We start from the raw sequence: 22,156 nt of genomic DNA, 5'->3' as shown, positions 1-22,156 counted from the left end.
AATAAGGACAGGGACTGTTGCTGTCTGCACAGTCTGGTGTCACAGATATGGCTGTTCCCTCATCCATACACCCTCGTGTTGCAGAACATTTAATTAATAGAACTAATGCAAGTGTAGGCATGAATTTTGATTTGAAAATGAAGGCTGAGCTTCCCAAAGTTGTGTATGAAATTAAACTTGATTACAATTGAAACTAACACAAATGCTGCATTTAAGCTCCATTTTGGATAACAGCCTGTTCTTTGTTCCATGCTCACAGTAGAGCAAAAGGCATCCTGAGCCATCAACAGGGCTCCACATACAAAAATGGAAACAAAAATCATTACCTAGAGAGTCTTGATCTTTCCTGCAGCCTCTCAATCTGTAATGTAACACTCATTTCCCCTTTCCCAAGGGATTGCTAAATAAATGTGCTAGTAGAGTGTAGTGATGTTCATCAGCTTAAGACTTTATATTACTATTTGATGCAAGGATATCAAGAATATAATAGTTCCTTATTTTTAAATAAGAAAATAGGTTTCTGTATTAACAGTGTACAGAAACTGGTATTTCTATACCATGACTGATTTTTTATCTAGGTATTGTGCTATTTCCCCACTTAACTGCACATCTGGTTTCAATAATCCTACAGCTGCTACCTATTGCTCTGCCTGCCTTTTGTTTTTACCTCCTTTCCTGACAGACTCAGGAACAATTGAAAAATAGAACAAAAAGTAAGAAATGTAACATACAGCTAATGATTGATAAGCAGCGTGAAATGTTGCAAATCCCCACAAGTCTTGAGTATGAGCAGAAAACAACTTTGTACTGGAACAACTAAGGGCTTTACCTTATATGTTTAACTCACCTGCAGTGACCAAAAAGACTCATCTCTTGTGAAAAAGGCACAGGAGTAAAATCAAATTGAAAATCACAAGATAAAGGTAAAGCTATTTTAGGTTGGTCCCTGTCAGAATGAACTTCCATGACAGCACATCCACAGAAAACCTGCTCTGTGTACAGACATCTCCAGCAATTTTAAATGCTCCATGACAGCACGTACACTACAGCTCTTCTTGATTTTTTGGTTGGTTTTATTTTACTTACCAAGAAAGCAGATCTACCACTGAGGGAAAGGCACAGAACTGGGTTTGTTTTGAAAGACATCTTAAAATTAAGAGCCCATGTCCACCTACAGTCCTTACATTACTGATATGGAATTAAGAGAGTTAATAAAGACAATTTATTAAGGAAATGCCTGTGCCTGTCTCACACAGCACAGATCAGACACACTGCAAAGCCAGATTCCTGAGTGGGAAAGGGAAAGAAGTGCAGCTTGTACAGGGAAAATACAAACTGTAGCAACATATTCACTTCTCTTTATCCTCCTTCCTGGCCCTTACTGCACACAAGAGATGACAGAAAAGATGTTTCTGCCGGTGAACAAGCACTGAATTGAGATCCTTAAAATATTCATAAAGACCTACATAATCCAGCCCCTTAAACCACAAGGATGTATACTACTGCTTTATTCTCACTCCCATTATCACCCAAAGAGCTCATGACATATTTTCCAGTTACAACTTGCACTTTTAATTAAAGCACAGATTCAGCTTTAAGACTAAGGACTCCCAGATCAGTCTCAGAAGAACAGGCAGCACTGTAATTATTTCCAATACCTGCTTTGCCTAAACAAGGGTGACTTCACAACAGGACTTAAAAGCCATTAGTTTCCTTTTCAGCAGCTGGGTATTTTTGACAGCGAGGTCTCAATCTTTACTGCTTTGTTTTACTACATTTTGAGGGGAAACATGACTTGCATTCCTTTTATATTTGCAAATAGAACCCGATTCCTTTTGGGGTAAGAAACAGCATCTGTGGCAAGGTGATGCTTTGTGGCAAACAGCACTCACCTCCTGAAAGAGCGTAGACATTTCACAGACCAGACATGAGCTGGGGCTTTGCATTTCACATTTGTGCCTGTCAGAGAGGAAGAAATCTCGCAGCAGTGGAGTGTGGGTAAGTGCCTGGACAATACAGTTCATAAAACATGTGTTCCCAAGATTGATTAGCCCTCGTAGACCTATAAAGACACAAAGGGGGAGGGGTGCATAAGCATGATCAAGTTAAAAAATGGTAGATTTGCATTTTTATATAGTTTTCACAATACTGCCATGGATTTATGGTATTACATGCACAGCTCCAAATACAGTTTTATACTGGTTTAGGGAGGCTATTGGTATTTCTGTACTCAAGTCACAAGAAGCTGCAGAAGCTTTCTGAACTACACTAGGATTTCTGAAATTCTAAGAAATAAGGAAGGCTAAAAGTTCAGCAACACCAATACCATTATTTTGCAAAGGCTGTTGTGCCACACATCACCAAAACATGTCCCTCCCCAAGATTGATACCCAAGTGCAATGACAACAACTGATAAGTCAGTACAGTAAGAAACCAATACATTCAAAGAAATCAGCGAGCAAGTTTTCAAGTTGTTTAAAAAGCTTTCCCCCACACAGGTCATGAATCCAGAAGAAGCTTTTGTACTGTTATAATCATCATCTTTCTGAGACAGGCAGCAAAGGAAACAGCCCTGACAAACCAAGTCAGGCTGTGACATCCAGTGCAGACTTAGGAGATTTTGTATAAAACCCAAGATCTGAACGGAACAACTTTAAAAAAGAAACTCTGAACAACGCTAATTCCATACTCATTTTAGGTAAATTAAACATTAATCTACAGCATACATCAAAAAATTCAACTTGGCATAAGAGGATTCATCACACCTTAAGTCAAACGTTCAGTAATGCCCAGAGACGATTCCTTGTGCTTGGAAACCAAGATGCTTAAAGGAAAGCTCTTTTGTTGCACAACAGAAGAGAGGTTGGGAGTGGGGAAAGCTTTTCAGTCATTTGCAAAGTCTAAGTGAGAAGAAAAACATGCTCAAATCCTTGAGTATTCTTCCAAAACGTTAACAATACCACCATACGGGAGCACTAAACGAGAACAGCATCAGATAGCTAAGAATGCTTATTTTTAATCACCCACTTACTTTGAAACGAGATAAAATGCACCAATAGATACAATTCTGATATTGATTTAAAATTAACATAGTCCTCTTCTGCAATAAAAATCAGATTACTACAAAAACATTGAAAGAAAACACAGGATTACTGGACAGAGAACGAAGAATTTCCTTGTCATTCCATGGGATGAGAAAACCCTCTCAGCTGGCAGTGCTGTGATTAGAAGCGGTGCAGTTCCCGTGCAGTACAGCAGATAGTGCTCCAAGGGCTCTTTAGCATCCTGCAGCAGGAGGGGGTGTGGTCCAGTTACCGAGGAGAGCCGGCACCACACCAGCCTGAGCTGCACCCGCAGCACAAGGCACTGACACACACAACTCCTAATTTTTTTCCTCTATCTAAAGTGACATCGACCTGCTTCCAACAGCTTTCTCTGTTCCTTCTGTTTACTCACAGGACAGTTTCTCATTATATTACAGTGACTTCTACCGGGCAGAAGCTTGTTGCAATTATTTGCTTGATTTTCATGCTGGGAGGCAATAAGTGTGTGCACAACATTAGTGGAGTGTTAAATAGTTAATTTGTTGGAGCAGCTTGAAATACTGTGTGATGCTTCAGCTTGGTCCACAATCCTATTTCAATTCCCAGTCTGTGTCTCTGCAAACAATGTCACAACAGGAGGGGGTTCATGCTGTGCAAGTGGAGAAACGTTTTGGTACCTCTTGCTTACCTCTCCCCTCGTTTTCTGCCATTTCAAATTGACTGGGTATATTTAAATCACAGGCTGTGCTCACAGGAGGCTGGAAGGCTCCCTGACATGCAGGGTATTTTGAGAAGCAGAAGAGTCTCTCTCTCTCTCTTTCTCCCTCTGGTTAGCACCAGATTTCAAAGCCAGCCTGTTCAGCACAGAAAAACTAGAGGAAAACCAGTAGTACATCTAGAGATTCCCCCTAGCACTTTTTGGTGTCTAATAGAGCAGTCACAAAAGCAAACACATAAAGGCAGCTTTTTGGAATCATTTATTAAGCATCATTTATTACATGCCTGTGGCTGGACCGTCTTTCCCTGTGACCACAAGAATCAAATCTTCCTCAAAGTTGCCACCAGGACACAGTTACAGGCACCAAACTCAGAAGGCTGTTGGTTTACTCTGCTTGCTTGGTCTTTGGTGTCAGTTTTTCGTGGATCTAAAAGGAGTGATTCATGTGCTGAGACTTCACTTGAATGAACCAAGACAAAGCAACCTGCAAAACAGACAAGGCTGAAATGTGAATACTCCAAACTCCAATAAAAATCAGAAAATGATTTGTAGCAAAACATGAGAACTTACTCAGTTGAAAAGGGAAAAAGGAAAGGCGCACACATCAATCTTATCCTTGTGGGAGCAATGACTGCAGCTCTGTACAGTCTCTTAAACTGGTGTTTGAAATGAAACAGGTATGAGGAACTATAGCTCAGGTACTGCGTAAGTAATTGCAGCACACTGAAAACCATCAGAATTTGATGTAGGTAAACTAAAGAGCTGACAGAACTCAGACACCACATCCTCTTGTGCTTAACTTTTATGGGGAATAATGAGTTTTGTTGGAAAGAAAAACAGCTAAAAATGACAGCCTGTACAGCACTCTGGTCAATAACATATTGAGAATGTAAAAGCTTTGTGCCTGCCACACCTATTCCCTCCCCTTTAATAACTGGCAGCGTTTTGCTGGAACAATCAAGCATTGCAACATGTGGGTCATAAATTAATACAAAAATAATGTGCCAAAACCTCACATGCAGCAGTCCACTTGTGCTAGAGCACCAACAGTGGTCTCCACCAGGCTCTAATCAGAGCACAGTGTCAGAGTCTAAGGATTGGCATCAGGCTCCAACCTCCATTAATAATGAAGCTCTGCTACTTTGCAAACTTCTGCTGTGCTTCACAGCATTGTCTTTATTTTTGTTTCTTATGAATTGTTTCTGAAATGAGCAAGGGCAACCTGTGAGATAGTTAATATTTTCTACACATGGGTGTGTGCTGTTGTGGTAAATGCACTTCACAGGAAAGCAGTTTTAGCTCTGAACTTTCCTGATACAATTGTAAATATTGCAATAAATTAATGCTGCTGTCATGACAAAATTGTCATGTATGGTATAATCATAAAAGAAGGAAATATCCTTTAATCATCATGCATGGAATACCAGCACTACTCTCATTCTGCCAAAGGCTGGGCAGGCATGGCATAAGCAAAGGCAAGAAATCTACTTTTGCAATGCCCTGAGCATAGAGAAAGCCATGTGGGAAATTCTCTGTACATTTGGTCTCAAGACTGGGTTCTGGCTGGCTTACCTTTGTCAGCTTCAGTTCTTCCATCTTCTTCCAGGGACAGGTTCTGTTCTTCCCGTGCCCAAAGCAGATCTGCAACACTGGGCAACAATGGTTGTTGGGATGCAGGGAGATCCAGAACACTGCTCTGCCAGTCCACCCACGCAGGGGAGATGAAAAATCCAAGACAACATAAGGAAATTCCACTTCTCCATGAAATGTAACTCTACAGCTATTAGAGGTGGGGAAGCAGGGAAATAAGAGGACTGCACATGAATAGAAAATACAGAAAACCCCATCTTGCCCTCATGGAGGAGGTTCTGTTTGCCTCTAAACCCAGGCTTTGGGCTGGGACTGGAAAGACAGCAAACAAACCAGTCTGAACAAGTGTTCCCATGCAGAAAGGTGGGATTTAATGGAATGAAGGTTCTGGAAGGAAGAGCAGCAGTTACTGGACAATGCACCTTGGTGATTGAACCAGGAGATCACTGAGATGCACTGAAGCACAGCCAGCCTGTGATCCTTTCTACACGCAGCACAGGCTGTCAACACCTTAGAGTCATCTTTGTCCCCTACCCCCAGTCCCCCATCTGGTGTTGATGCTTCCCTGCAGCTCCATCAGACGGTGTCACAAGTCAGTGCAAGCTGAGGAAGAGCTCACTGAAATATTTAAAGACAGTTCAACCTCACACTTGGAAACAAACAGTGTGGCAGAGCAGCGAAGATTTCTAGAATAATTTTGGGTCTTCAACCCATGTTCATCCAATAGGAACTGGCAACAACATGTAAGAGCATCTTTCTGAAAGTATTTCAAGAGAGGATTGCCCTAGCACCTAAAACTACACCCAAATTTTCTCTCAGCTCTCAAGTTTCAGGTGTAGAACAAATCACACATGACCTGAATGGAGCTGCCACAAATACTGGCCCAGTCAGCCCCAGAGCTGCTGTTCCACCTGTGTGCCAGGAGCAGCAGTTTTGCTAATGGGGTTAGTGACAGCAATTATTCTCCAAAGCTAATCCCTTTTGAAATGTTAATAGAAAAATACTCATTTCAGAAAGCAGCAGTACACAGATATGTAAAATCACAAGTCTACACAGGAAAACTCATGACATTCTGTGACACTGATGATCACATGATCGATCAAAAAAAACCCCAACCCTGCAGCTTGGGTGAATTTATTCCCCAACACTTCAGCTAAGCATCCTTTCTCAAGGACTGAAACCCACAGCAACTACAGAAGGAGGAACAATGAGTCAAATGAATTAGAACTTTTTCTTCAAAGGTATTTACAGAATATTTTATACAAACTTACTGATAACACATTTGGGCATTAAATTGTTTTGACAAGTGTTTAAGAAAAAGCTGCAGAAACTTTTGCCACAGCCAAATTAAATGAAGAAACTTCAATCACGAGATCTTAAAAAGTAACTGAACAATTTAACTTCCTCCAGCAAACACAGAACATGCAATCTACCCTGAGAGAAAAAAAATCACCTTGGGAGGGAGAAGAGGAAGAAGAAAATATGTGATTCATTGATTCACATTGGTTCATCAGTAGATCTTTTCCTCAACAGAGCAGTTTTGACAGCAACACCAAGCAAGGGATTACATGCCAGATCAAAGAAGTGAAGATGAACACTCAGGGCAATACTCTTCCCTTGCTGGGTTACTGCTGAACCAGGTGAAAACATGCTCATACTCCTTTTTTATTTTTATGTCTTGACTCCTCCAGCTACTGAGGGCTGCCAGGTCAGTCACTGCTCAGTTTGAATCACTGTAAATCCCTTTGGAAACAAAACCACCTTCCCTGAGCTGTGTCACCACCACCCACCCACCTCCCACCCCCGGAGCTATTCCATCAGCAGCAGGCACAGCCTGGAGAGCTTCACTCACTCTTCTGCTCTAGCCAACTTTTAAGCTAAGCCTTTTAAACCAAAAGTCAGAATAGAGCAATACATCTTAATTTAGAAAACGAGATCTGCAATATATTTTTCCACTTTTTTTCTATATATGTTATATTCTATACATCAATATTTCACTGTATCACTCCATTATCTCATATATTTATGAGAATATAATATATATGAGAAAATATATATATGAATATCTCATATATATGAGAATATCTCATCTATTTTTCTGTGCACATCAAGATTCATAGGCCATATTGAATCCTGCAGTTTTGGGAGGCTGAGAGGATGACAGAGGACACTGTATTTAGATAATATTGTTACAAAATTTTGGATTTATTTTTCTTGTTTTAACTATAAGTAAGTATTTTCATTTGACACTGACGGGAGTCAAAAAACAGCCCCTTCATCTGAAAGTCCTGATAATACAGAAGACACTGAATCCAGAAGCAGTCAGCATAAGACTATGAAGAATAAGTCTTGTAAACAGAGAGAAAATAAATTACAGGAGTATTTTAGATACACTGCATTGTGCACTGCACCAAAATGTACAAGTTTAGCCACCCCTACACAGCAGAAAGGCAAATAAATCAGAAAAGGCCTTCTGGAATGGAAAAAAAAAAGCCATCATAGGAAAAAGAAATATTTGAATTTTAAATGAAATCCCATCTTTCCCATTTCCAGCTAAAGGATTCTGGATCACTGTATTTTTTCCATTGCTAGTGAAGTAACAGATTGCTCAATAGCAAAAAATTTGCTTATGTGTACAAAAGGAAACTGTCCATGAGTTTGTTTCCAGTTGAGAACCCTGGAGTCCAACTACAGAAGAAGCTACCGTGGAGGGAAGAAGAATATGCCATGAGTGGCACACGTATTGCAAAATCATTAACTGTGGAGAGAAAACAATATAGTCATTATTCCTCCTCGGATGTATCAGCAGCACCAGAAGACAAGGACTATTTATAAGGCTGAATCATCAAACCAAAGTTCTCAGTCTTGGTGTGTCAGTGCTGTACAGAGTTGGTGGAATTCATCCTCATTACTGACCTGTTTCAGTGTTAACAAAGCTCTACCCTGAGGCTAAACTGGCTTAGTCAGTCCATTTACAGGAGTGATCCAGACACAATTCAGTCTCTACCTGAGCAAATGACAGCCCAAACCCAACAGGGGAATGTGTCCCCCACGCTGAATGCGGGCTGGCACCTCAGCCACGTGCTCTGGCATGGACTGGCTTTTCCTAAGGTACTCGTTCCTGACCAAGGGTGCTTTGGATTTTCTAAAACAGAGTTAATTTCCAGATTTTTAAGTGGTTCAAAATAAACAAAACAACACAGCTGTTCATATTTCCCAGTCTGTAAGAAAAATCTCACCTTATGTGTTTTGACTTCAATCCAACATTTAACAGCATGTTCAAGTACTTTATTCAGGCTCACAGGGCAATTTCAAGTCTTTTTTTGGATAATTTCTGGCATATTTGGGTGCCACTGGGCAGTTCTGGAGTGACCTCAGCATTCCTAGGAGACTTTCCAGATTTATCCTTTATGTCGTGTTAGAATTGCTATTCAAAAGTCAATGTTTTTATTCATTTTCTCCATTAAAGTATCCATAAACCCATGAAAAGTTACCAAATGGCAATAACCTACCTACATTTCATTGCCAGGATAGATGCACAGTGAGATTTGCAGCAGTTCAGCAGCTGAGATTAACATATTTTCTAGCACATCTATGAAGAGGACCTAGTTCATCCACATCACATGGAAACAACAGCACTTACAGGGACACCAAAAACGTTTTTTCAGCATTTAGTTTGCCCCCACCCCTCTTGGTTGACAGGGAATTAATTGCATTCACTATTTTTATTCAATAGCTTCAGTGACATCACACAATACACACTTAGAGAAGGGACAAACCACATCAGGACAGTGCAAATGTAATTGGAAGACAAAACAATAACTCAAGAGCAACTTGTTAAAGTGGGGAAACTATCTGAAATCAATTAAATTCAATAAAAACCACTGTGAAGTAGGAAACAAGGAAAAATTAAGTGGACAAATACAAAAGAAGGAGCAAAGGCTACAGTAACTCAGCCACAACAACTTAATCTTGAGCTCTACTTCTACAAACAGCATTTTGGAACTTAACAGGAATATGAGAAGGCCTGGAGGTCATTCTCCTCTGGTGACAGGTAAACCTCAGCTGCATATCTGGAATTGAGCACTCATTTTAAAAAGAAATTATGCAAAGTCAAGAACATGAGTAAAACTTTGTATAGAATTAATATTTGAGACCGGAGAAACAACTGAAGAATCCACTGGTTGAGTTAATTAATTAAAACCAGATAGTGCTGGTGAAGGAACAGCCAGGCTGACAATTTTCAAGTTATGTTACAGGTCACTACAATGAGGACTGTAATTAACTCTTGTGACCTACCAAAGCTATAATAAAAAAAAAAAAAGACTGAGCTCACAAAAAGTAAAATTTAATTAGATATTAAAAATAATTGTCTCAGTTAGAAAACATTGCAATGAGGGAGTTTGGGACTCCGAGTTGTTGGAGTGGCTCCAAAGGCAGCTCTGTCAGCTCTGTCTGTGACTCAGCAGAGGTGTTTGATGCCCTTCCCTGTTCCTCATCCTGAGGCTGCTCAGCCATGCAGACTGATAGCACAGCCTGGTACAAAGCACCCAGAGCAGCTCTGGCAGGAAGGGGAAGGTGAAGCCATTTCCACACGACAGCTCAGCCCGCCTGATGCCAACTGCAAAAGTGGTGTCACAGAAAGACCTCAGAGCAGCTTCAGCCAGCTCACAGCCAGCCAGGACACAAAGACAGTGCCAGAACAAGAGAGGGATGTGGGACCTGTCAGTGCCTCCCAAAAGCAGCCACCCCTCACCCCCTCTCCTGCAACAAACTCCCAGTGCAGGCAGGAGTCTAAAAGCCACAGGCTGAGCATGAACAGCCCTCATCCCTGGATCCCTACTCAACCTCATGGCTCTGGAATCCAAAATTACCTGCCCTGCTGCCACTCAGGCAAGGATGGAGAACAGGTAACAGCTGCTGCTGGAATGAGGGCTGCTAACTCTCCTCAATGTTATTTTTAGACTACATAGGTATTCTGTGCATGGGCTTTTGCATTTGTGGCTCAATGCATCATTCTCTCCATTTAGTAATGCAAAAAAAGAGTCACAGGATAATGCAAAGAGATGGCCTGGGTCTGGTATTTCGGTTCATTACCTTTGTGTCACACATGCTACTGTGTGTCAAGAAAAATTTAAGTTTGCAGCTATCAAGAAGGTTTAAAATCAATTCTGGAGAAGCTCAATGGAGTCCCTGTATTGTGCTGCACCTTCAATTAAAATCAATTGCGTAACATTGACACAAGACTGGAGCCAGGGTTCAGCATAGGAGACATGGGTTTGTGGCTTATTTAAACAAAGGATTTCTAGCAATGATATAGAAATAACCAGCAACAAATGGAGATGAGATTCAAGAAATGTTGCCCTTTGCCAGATTTAGGACGAAAATGACATCTCTAAGCAATGACTACCAAAGATGGCTTTACTACAAATCCTTCCCAAGAGCAACAGCTTGGCCTTTCCACACATCCTACTCGGATGCATATTGCTGGAAGAACCTAAGGGCAAGTGGCATCGCTGGAGCAAACACATCAAACAAGTTACCAGGAGTAGATCCAACACAGAGTGCATCATTTTATATGATTATTGCACAGATGAAACGTCCGAGCCAGAAATGACTCCTGAGTGTGCACAGAGTGCCAGACACAAAGTGCTCTCCATACCCTACTTCCAACATGGACATCTTTGAGCCAATTCCCAAACTGATGATGCCAAAACAGGAGCCTTCCCACTGCCCAGAGGAGTTCCCATTCCCTGCCTTAGGGCACAATCCCTGTGGTTTAATTTCCTGGGGTTGCTGTGTGTGTTCAGCAGTGTGCAAGCACCGTGCCCCTCATTCTCTGGAGGGGTACTGATCAGTCAGGATTGGTTTTATTCCTGTTTTTCCAGGCTTAGAGCACTTCACACAAGGCAAGTGATCTCCCTGGACAGTGTGGGCTGTGAGGTCACAGCCTGTCACTGCTTTGCAGTGGCTGCATGCCCAGATTAAGACCAAGCACACAGACAGGGCAGGAGCACTTGATGTCCTTTAAGTTCTTCTGATTTGGTGGCAATTGGCTCCTGTGTGCACACCCTCAGCTTGGTAAAATGAGTCAGCATTCCTAAAATATCTAGCAATACAAACAAACAAACCCCTTAAGGTTAATTTTTCATATGGCCTGTGTAAATAGAGAAGCTGTTTCAAGAAAGACAAGGGGCTGCAAGTATCTCTTCCCTCTGAATTTAAATTAAGAAATGTGTCTCCAAAACAAAAAGTGAAGGGTTTTGACCAAGCCACCGCAAAGAACATTGAAACTTCCACTAAAATCACAGGAAAAAGCTGTAGAAGTTCTTGAGATGCCACCTGATCTGTCCCTATACCTCAATGCAGAATTAACAGTACCTGTATTATTCCTGACAAATGTTTCTCTGTGTTCTTAAATCTCTTCAATAATGAGATTCTGCAATACTCCCTGATGCCTCTTGCATTCTGAAGTGTTCCAGTCTCATCTTTGTAAACAAAGTAAGTCAGAGTTTAAGAACTGCAACAACATTAATATGGAAGATACACATACAATAAAGCCTACAGATAAGCTCCCCTAGTGCTAGAGCTTCTGAATTAGAATAAATATAATGCTGCAAACAGCAACAGCTTTACAAAAGCTCCTAAAATGAGGGAGGAGACAACTTGTCCAAGATACTGGGTTAATCACTGGTTTTCTCTAGCTATATGAATATACTATCAACCACAGCAAGCTTAAGTTTAAAATAAATGTGGGGGAGAGGAAAAGGGGAGTTCAAGGAAAGCATCTCTGAACTGTGTCAGAGTAGTTTAGAACCTTTTAGTAAGTCGTCTCAAAGATGAGGACCCAGGAGCACCCTGCAAATAAAGGGGTTTTTTTTTCCCTTCAAGGCCATGGAAAATGTCAGGTTTTATATCTGTAATTCTGTATTTTAGCATTTTTACTGACCATCTGCATTGCGAAATTGTTTTTCTCTCTCAGGTGTCAGGAAAAAAACCAACACAGCATGCTCTCAAACCCAGAAACATACACAGCCTGTAATCATCCACAGCAACCATTTCTCTGTGTGATTCTCTCAACTGAAATGAAGAAAGCTGAAAAAGATATTAGGTTCTGCAGCACAACTCGAACCAAACTTCTCTGAATTCCTGTCCTGGCATATTAAGACTCACTGAACAAATTTTGCCTGTTGTGCTTCAACCTGGTCCAATCTCCATCAGTATCTCTGAGCATTGAGCAAACACTGGGGAATGAACACACAAGAGAAGAAAACATCTTTCATATATGTCACTGGAAATAACCACATAATCAAATCTATTACTAAATATCAAAGCATTATCTGATCTCTGTAAAATATGAATATCAATTGGCTGGAGAAGAAAGACAGAATCATAGAATCCTGGAATGGTTTGGGTTGGAAGGGAGCTTAAAGATCTCCTAATTCCAACCCCCTACCATGGGCAGGGAGACCTTTCACTTGGGATATTGAAGACATCACAGCAAGAGCTTCAGAAACAAAAAAGCTCCTATTCCTGAAAAGCAGAAGAACAACACAAAATATCACATTTATGTTTATGCACTGCATAAATTCTTTAGTTTACTACAGAAGCCAGAGACCTCTCAGCTGTGGTGTTCATTGTATACTCAGATAAACAAAGCTGAACAAATTTAAAGAAGTTGAATAAAGCTATGAAGAAGCCCTCAAAGCAATCAGGAGCTTATAAAGTTCAAGACAAGTCCTATGAACCAGAGCATGAAAATAATGATTATTCTCATAATCGCTGGAAGGTCAGGGAGAATAGAAGACATCCAGCATCAAAAAAGTAACTGTAGCAGGCAAAGAACAGGAATTTTGTTTGTGAAAATGCCTGAATAATGGATCCAGAGCTTTATGATACTGGCCTTTAACAGCAAGTTAAGCTGTAGACCCTTCAAGGTGTTTTCTTCTGGCAAAAGAAAGTCTTTATACAAAACAAAACACTTCAAAAGGTGGCACAAAATAAAATATTCTCTTTGCCCTCCCCCAAAGCAGCCAAAGTGAAAAGCTTAGTGAGCTCTTGTGTGCTCTGCACAGAGCACAAGCCTTGCAGAGAGAGCCCTGTGCAGATGGCACCCGTAAAGAACAAGAGGTACTCCCACCAAACTGACAAAATAAAATTCACACCCGCAGCCGGTCCTTTCCCCCCAATATCACACCATATGCTGCCTACAAGTTTTTACCCTTCCTCCAAACAGATTTCACAAATTAATAACTTAAGGAGCAGGCCAAGCGCCAATGAAATCAAATGCATCCAAATATATTAATATGCACAAATTATTGTTGATGAACTGGCACACAGCTCGTCCAACAATCCACAACACACAAACCACACCACATGCTGTTTATGCATATTCCTGCTTTCAGTATATACTGTATCTACCTTCTGGCCACACAAAGCCAACTCTGGAAGCAGACAGGAAAGAGCAGAATGGAAGGTCAGAGTAAATATAATCCAAAAGCAATCCACAAAAGAACAAAACTGAGATGGGGATGATTGGCCTTGTTGAAAACGCCACGTTTGCTGTACTAACACTGAGTTAATCAGGTGAAAATACAGTGGTAAATCAAGGTTTATTTCAGATTGTTGGCCAGAGATATCCATGGTTGTCCCATCCCTGGAAGTGTCCAAGGGTAGAAGTGTTTGTGCCCATGGCAGGGGGTGGAACTGGATGAGCTTTAAAGTCCTTTCCAACCCAACTCATTCTATGATTTTTTTTAATGTAAGAAAATGACCTTCTCATGCTAAGGACACATCTCTGCCCATGACAAGACAACGAGCAGTTGTCTATAACCATTGCAGCTCCATGGGCTAACCCCCAACTTCCTTATCTCTAATAACAAATACCTCATTGAAATAAGGTGTTTTGTTCAGGGGGCCATAATCAGATTCTAGCTAAGCACTGCTGTTGGGTTTTCCTTGGTAAGAAAATTCAGATTCCCATAGAAACCCATTCAAACAGATGACAAAGTCACTGACACTGACTGCATTTTTCATAGAAAGGCTGTTGTTTTGACTGTATACTGAAGTTATATAATGACTTAGTGAAGAAAACACAGCATAGGAAAAAAATGAAAGAAGTAAGACAAATAATTGAGTCAGCAAACATTTGACACTTGACATCAGTATCTATGAGGGAAAAAAAAGAACTTTTGGTGCTTTTATTCAACCAGATTTAAGTGACGAAGTTTCACCTGAAGAACTACAGGGCACAGTTTATGAAAACCAAATTGAAACACTGTCTGTAAACTAAAAATAATGTGTCTGGATCAGTAACAACCATGGATCTACTTCTAAAAAGGCCAGAGCAGGAAAATCAGGTTTGAGTTAGAAGTTTGGAACGTGATCCAAGCCCTGGATTAAGAACCTTGTCTTCTAAGGAATTTTCCATTATGCAAACACACATAGGATATCTTCCTTTGCCTCCAATCCCCAAGAACCACCTAGAGGTACAAAATTTAAGTATTTTCTATGCAAGTAATAGGAATGGCAATTTTCCAAGACAGGATAACAGAAAAATTCAACCCCAACTGCAATCTGCTGATTTCACATACAAGGGGTTTTAACTTTGTACAGTCTGCAGGGGTTTTAGCTGACATGAAATGAAAACATCAACAGGACAGCTCATACACTGAGTGACATCAGCTCCTGATCTTCCTGAAAGAGGGTCTGAAATTCAAACAAATATTGAGGTAACAAGATCAGAACCCCCCTCATTCTTCATTGGAGCTGGCCTGGTGGCAACAAGGCATTCTGAGGAAGTGCTGTTCATCAGGCAGCTCTTCCTATGCTGATTTTTGTCTAACAAAAGTTTCTACAACAAAAGTTTGCTCACTCCAAGCAGGAAAATGCTGCAGGGACTTCACTCAAATGTTCCTAATCTTACCCAGGAACGATTAAATCAAAGGTAACTCAACCAACTGCTGTGCAGATAAAGCACACACAGTGACATTACTGCAGTGATGCAAATTGCTTTCTGGCAGCAGCTTTGGAAAACCAGGTGACAAGTTCCCAGACAGTCAACACACGAAAAGGCAACTGAGGCATCCAATCTGGAATTTCTCCTCACAAAGCCTTTTGCAGAGGAAAGCTTTTATTTTACATTGATAAAGTGCTGAGTTTAGGAAGCCAAAGAGGACTTTCTGAAAGTACAGCTCTACAATTTACAGAGAGTAAATTGCTACTTGTGTTTTAGAATTCTTAAAATATTCACATTACTCTAATTTTTCTTAGAATTCCCTGAGAGCTTAGAGAGGAGAGGACCTTTTAAAATTTATTTTTAGGATCAGCTTTATCAATTTTAGACCTAAGAAATGCATTACACAGGTGGGTCCAGTCGTCAGACATGCTAAGCTCGTAACAAAGTAAAACAGGAACAGAAGACTCTCCTTATTGATATGAAAGTATCATTTTTTGATTTTACCAATCCAACATTTTAAGAAACAATTTTTCATCAAGAAAACCATTTTAGTAATGAAGTTAATACAAATAAACCCAAAGAAGAAACAGTCACCTGAGTAGTCTTAAAGGTAGTTTTCCTTTCTTTCATCATACAGCAATCTAAAATAATTTAGGAATCAGAGGTTTCTATTCAGGATGCACTTTGTGCAATCATAACTTCAAATATCAAAGTACTACTGCTTACAAATAAGTAATTCAAATTTAAAGCCACAGCTAAAAATGTGGTGCTGTACCAAACCATATTTTTCATTCCACTTTTCCACTTGAGCAACCTTAAGTACAAAATAACGACAAAAAGTGCACCTGAGTGCTGGTACATTCACAAAAACCATCCCAGGACTAACGCAGCCTTCAACACTCCCAAGCTAGAGAGGTAAAAATGTTTCTGGTAGCTTGTCTAGAGAACCAGAAATGTTTTCCAGGTCACCGTTCCTCTCCCCATGCCACCTTCACAGGAGTTCTGCTGCAATATTTATTCCACTCGTGCTGCTCTTTGGCCCATGAGGCTGCTCAGCAGTGTAGCTGCAAAACCCAGCTGCTACTCCCAGGCAGTTCTGGTTTTGCCACCCCTCCATCCCATCACTCCTGGTGAGGAGGATTTGCTCAGTCTCCTGGAAAGGTTTGTCTCCCCTCTGCCTTTTTGCAGCCCTGCTAATGGGAATCCCCTGTGGCTCCTGCTAATTACCCACGTGCATTGGGAGTCTAATTCTTCCTATTGTTAATACACCCATCTTTAGCCACAAAGTCACTTCATATGCTAATCAGAGAGCAGCTGATCCCAAGCTAATATTTCATATACTCAGGAGAACGGATCTGCTGGGGGTATTAATGACAGCAGAGCAAGATGAGCTTGGAAAATAGTTCCCAAAAGATATTGTATCACTTCTAGTTCAACCCCCTAACAAATAATTTGCTTGTGAATGTGGAGCTTTGTCCCTTTTCTCCCTTGCAGAGGGAGGCCACTTTATAGAGAAGAGGAGACTAAAAAAATCAGATTTTTTCTTTTATAATGTTAGAATCTAATTATTAACTGTTAAGTCTTACTTAATTTTTCCATGTAAAAGTGTTTCTGTTTATGGAATGGCTGAAACATCAGTTTCAACCCAAAATCAAGACGAACACTTCTACAAATATTAAATAGTCCAGGACACTACTCAGTCCTGCTGTTGAGAGCAATGTAAAATAACATGGGAAATTTCTATGTTCCTCACAATGGAACCCCTTCAGCCTCATCTGTGGAAGATGCTGTGGCAACACAATGAACAAATCAATATGCAAGAGTCTGAGGTAGAAGAAGGTCTGAGAATGTCTTGAGCTGACACTGCTCCCACAGAGCACATTTATGGTCTGAGTGGACGTGACACTCCTCCTGAATCTCATGAAATACAGAAGCTCCATCAAAGTGTCAAATCAGGACACCAGAACATGCAATGTCCCACATAAAATCCACACTGCAAGGATTTCTCATCATGGCTTTTTGCCTGTAAGACAACTCAACGTTTCCACTTGGTTAACAGTGTGTTCCAAGTCACTTTGAAGGTGCTTATGTGCAACATTGGGAACAACCCTGTACATCCCAAAAGAGAGGGATCAGCACAGTTTCCACAGCCTGCAGCAGTGCCCAGCGTGAGCTCTCATTTCAAGAGCAATTTGCTCAATGGCAAAATAGAAATTCAAGTCAAGTTACCTGCACTATCTTCTTACTAGCTAGGAGATGGAAACATACAGTATTTTAAAGAGAACCAAGGAAAATTTATGGATTTCTGTTAAGTTTTTTTCCTCATTTTTTCTGAGGATGTGAACAAGTTCCTTCTTCAATGGGTTTCAAACTGTCACTCAAGTAGAAAAATCAAAAGCTGTGAGTTTTGCACATTATTTCCTCTAGTGAACTACCAGTTCAAGTCTCCATTATAAGATATTCATTTCATGTCTGAGTATTATTCAGTTTTAATTCATGGTGCTGATCAAAGACAGAAGATCCTGCAGCTGTACTAAAGTTCAAACAGCTCAAAAAAGCAGCAGACACATCCAGCTGTTTTGAGGAGCACCATGAGATTGCTACAAATGTGGGATAAAAAAAATCCCTTCATGTACCCAGAATGTTCAGCCATAGAGTAAACATCCACCTAAATGAGTGTCATGCCCATAAATACAGATGTGACAGGCAACTGCACCAAACATATTGTATCACCTAAGTGTATTTTAGATATGAAGAACATCAAGTTTAATGTATTTTATTGTCAGGGCTCAAAGTCATATGCAAATCCTTCACATACAAGTTATGTACAGCCTTTCAAGGCCACACGTGCCCAGGTTTCAGTCTGTTGTCCCAAGTATTTTAGTTCTAATCCTGATACACTTGTCTTACACAAATGCTGAAACAAGCGTTGGCACAACCACCCCTCCAGGTCATGGCAGAGCAGTGAAACGTTCCACTCCCAAGTGATATCCATGGATCCCTGGGGATAGGATAGAAAACCACAAACCTCCCCCTGGCCCTCCTCTTAAAACAGCTTTGAAAAAGAGCATTTTATGCATAAAAGGCAGCTGGTTATGTTTTAACAGACTCTTGTGTAAACAGAAGTACTCAACAGATGTGCAGCGTCTATCAGAGATGGTTATCAGCATCATTTTCATTTCCAGAACCAATAAAACTGGACATCATGCCTATTCTCTGAGCCATTTACCTACCTCAGAAGATAAACTGGACTCACTAATATCTGCTATAGGATTGACAAAAACCTGATGTCAAAAGAATTGAGTATTAGAAAAAGAGAGACATGAGAATGTCCAGCTACTGCAGCATTTCAGTCTGCAAATAGGCTCTTCACTGATCTGAAACTGCAAACAGATAAGTCAAAGTGAGGGGAGGGAAGGCAAAAAGACTCTGAAGCAGATTTATATTTAGCAGCAGGTTAGGTGGACAGAAAAGGCTCAAGGACAATGGCAGGTCTTTTCTTCCTTGAGTTAAACCCCCAATGCATTTTTGTGAAAGAAAGCAAGTCTTCTGCTTTTAACTGCAGCCCAAAACTGCATTATGGCTCCTGGGTGCTTTGATTTTTTTTTCTTTCCTTTCTAAATCTCAGCACACAGGCAGCTCCAGGGCTCAGTAGGAGAACTCTTAAAAGCAGGCCTGTAGAAGTGAAGAGATCAGTCATTCCCTTGTCCCCATGTTCCCGGAGCTCCCCCGCCCCGGCAGCCGCAGAGGAGATTTCACACAACCAGACACGGCCTCTTTAAACAGCCTGAAAGATTTCAAATCCTCCAAGAGCAAGCAGAGCACTCCTTCTGATTGGAAAGAGAAACACTGAAATTCTTCAATTCTTCACAAAGGTCACAGTAACCTTCAAAATTCTATCAAACTTCTTCCCCTCTCTCCGGCTCTATTATCTTTACTAATTTGTAACGTTCTTTACAAAATATACTGGAGTTTCTTAGAACACAAATCACAATGTGAACATGATGCAAGCAATCTTTGCTTAGTTCATTTTTCCTAGGCTGCTTGAAGTTTCCAAAGTCCAGATGTTTTTCCAACTGTCTTCCCTGTCCCACGACTGCAAAAACATAGGTCCTTTCTTTAGAATTACCATTTTATATATGTTTTCAACTTACTCAGTGCTTCTCAGTCCATTTTTTCCAAATAAATATACACATACTTTGGATTAAATGACTTACTGTGTTAGAAACATGACATTAGAAAGCTTTAGAAAGTATGTTCAGTGTATTTTGACAAACACAAATGTGCTGAAAATGTGACATCTTCCATGAAACAGCACAGAGCTTTAAAACTGTGGAAAAAATTTAAACAGTTTCCTACTTGCAATGTCAATGTCTTGTGTGATTAACAATCTTGTACCATTAACCATTATTTCCAACCTTCATCATTAAAATATTACTGGGCATTTAACAGCATAGGAAAATGTCTGATAATCCTAATTAGAGCTTGTCAGGGAGCTAATTTTAAGCCCCTGATACCCCAACCTGAAAACAGCAGGGAAAAAACTGGAAGAACTGTTAATTTTTACCACCTTTACCCAAATACTGTCCAGCCAGAAGCAGATGCACATATTTCAGAGAATTCTTTGCTCCAGACCAATGAACTCTTAAGCATTAAACCTTTGAGAGGCATTTCAAACCTGGTATTTGGCACCACTGGAGAAATAAAATCACTTTTCAGAGCTCATATGAGATAGAAGAGATCCCATTTAGTGTGTAAAACATGACGTAGGAATGTGCTGCTTCAGCTAAACCAGATTTACCAATAGATTGCTTTGGTTAAGGATGCACCAACTGCAGGATTTCCCTTCACATCTCTGCACAGATCTCTGAGGAAGGCTGAGGTGAGATCATATCAGTAATTTCTCATTACAAGCACACTGTCAAAAAAAAAAGGATTGTGTTTTGTTGCTGTTACACAGCTCAATCAGCAGTACCTGAAGTGACAGAAGAGATTTCCTTCCACAGCAAGAAAAAGGTAAAGTAAAATAAACTGATTTTGTTATTCTAAAGCTTACAGAAATCCACTACAATTACCAATGGAAAAAACAACACACAATTTTGAACGTACAAATCAGTGACAATTTGTTTCCAGAAAGAATTTCTGGAACTCACCTATGGTGCAGTTTGTGGTTATTTTTCTTCGCTTGGGGTTGTGTCGTAGCAATTCTAACTCTCTCTTGGTCGGCTCCCATGTTGAATACTTCTCTCCAATGCCTAAGCAGATGAAAACAAAGTTTCAGGAAGTTCTTTAGTGAAAGGATTAAAAATTCTGTTCAAGTCAAAAGTTTCAACCTGCTGTCCATTAGGTTAGATTCAATTTATGCACAACTTCAGGACACTGATTGCTTTTTAATCCTTCTCAAAAAATATGGTTCAGGAAAGGCATCACCAAATTTTCCAACAAAGAAGAGCTAACATAAGAAAAAAAGGTACTTCTTTACTTATAAAGAACAGCTAGGCCAATAAACTTTCCATTATTGGATTATAATCCTCCTTTCAGTTAATAAAAGAAATTCCAGCACAAGAATAAACTTGCTATTACTCAAAAATACATTTCTTTGTGCTGAGAGGAGGTTAAATGACAGAACCAGCATTGATGAATTTGGCAAGTTATTAAATAAATCTAAACTGACCCAACTTAATGGACAGATAATCTTTAGAGAACAGCAGATTTTAATAATTCAATATACTAAACAGTTACTACATGTTTTAGGATATGTCATTACACAGAATGACCTCTCCTTATACCATTAATGCAGGATTAGACGAGTTTTAATTTCTGACATTCACTTTGCTGATGTAGCTAATGTTATCTAAAAATGAAATTAGTAGTAGATTTAAACACCACCCTCCCCCCACCAACCAGCCAAAACTCTCCAAACATTAAACTACCCTTTCTCATGAGCTAAAATCTGTCATTATTCTCTTTGAAGACCAACACTGCATTTCCAGTAGATTTCTTTTGCTCAAAGGAGAGTGCAGTAGAAACGAGTCAGGTCAGTAGTGTGGAGACCAGATTTGAAATCAGCACAGAGCTGTGTTTAGTGTAAACCTGATCCAAGAAAAACACAACAGTGAAGACTCCCGTGCTGACCAGCTCAGTACTGCTGCAGCTTTCCATGCAGCACAGAAATTGCTGTGCAAGGTCAATTATTGTGAATCACAAAGGCATCTCAGCATTAAAAATAAAGAATTATAAGATGGCAAGCAGTCTATTCTAAAACTGAGAATTAAAGTCAATTAAGAGTTATTTCTCACAGAATGCATGGAGCAGAAACAGCGCTTTGCTACAGAAAATAAATTATAAATCATAAATATGAAAAGGATAGTAGAAAAATATTGCTGGAGGCTTACACATTCTGCATAATATACATTAAATTTTAATCACTCTTTGATCTCCACTTTCAGAAATAGCTATGCTTGTCAGAAGCTACCCTCCCAAAAATGTTCAGTTCACAGTCACTACTGACCCTCCAGGTTCTAGTAATAGAAGGTCTCATTTACAAACACACCCATCTCTCACTTCATTTGACTTAACAACAGATGATGCAAGGAGCTTAAGGAACAAGACCAGAATCCCTTTCCTTTATCCAAGGTTCAGCATCAAGCTCCACACCCAGGAAAACAGCGCAGGCAGGGAATGAGTGAGCCTGATGAGATAACACAGCTGCAGTGCTTTGGGCACACTGCACGTCTGCACAGACCCTTTGGAGATGCACAGATGGACACTTCACAGAGCACGGAACATTGGCTGCAACAGGTTTGGCACTGGCTGTCTCCAGCAACCCTGGTCATGTTTGTAATG

General features: G+C 40.3%; 1 protein-coding gene across 4 annotated transcripts in view; it reads right to left on the bottom strand.

The window, feature by feature from the left end:
* The window catches only part of USP22 (ubiquitin specific peptidase 22), an 89,454-nt gene that overhangs the window by 22,711 nt on the left and 44,587 nt on the right, over nucleotides 1-22,156 (bottom strand). For all 4 annotated transcript variants that reach the window (XM_063414811.1, XM_063414812.1, XM_063414813.1 and 1 more), the window contains 2 exons: nucleotides 20,464-20,565; nucleotides 1,893-2,062 (listed from right to left, as the gene is read on the bottom strand). In XM_063414811.1, the coding sequence (XP_063270881.1) occupies nucleotides 1,893-2,062; nucleotides 20,464-20,565 (272 nt within the window). The remainder of the gene's footprint in view (nucleotides 1-1,892; nucleotides 2,063-20,463; nucleotides 20,566-22,156) is intronic.

The sequence above is a fragment of the Prinia subflava genome, chromosome 17 (genome assembly GCF_021018805.1).
Source record: "Prinia subflava isolate CZ2003 ecotype Zambia chromosome 17, Cam_Psub_1.2, whole genome shotgun sequence".
Taxonomy (NCBI): domain Eukaryota; kingdom Metazoa; phylum Chordata; class Aves; order Passeriformes; family Cisticolidae; genus Prinia; species Prinia subflava.
This window is presented reverse-complemented; position numbering and strand designations above follow the sequence as displayed.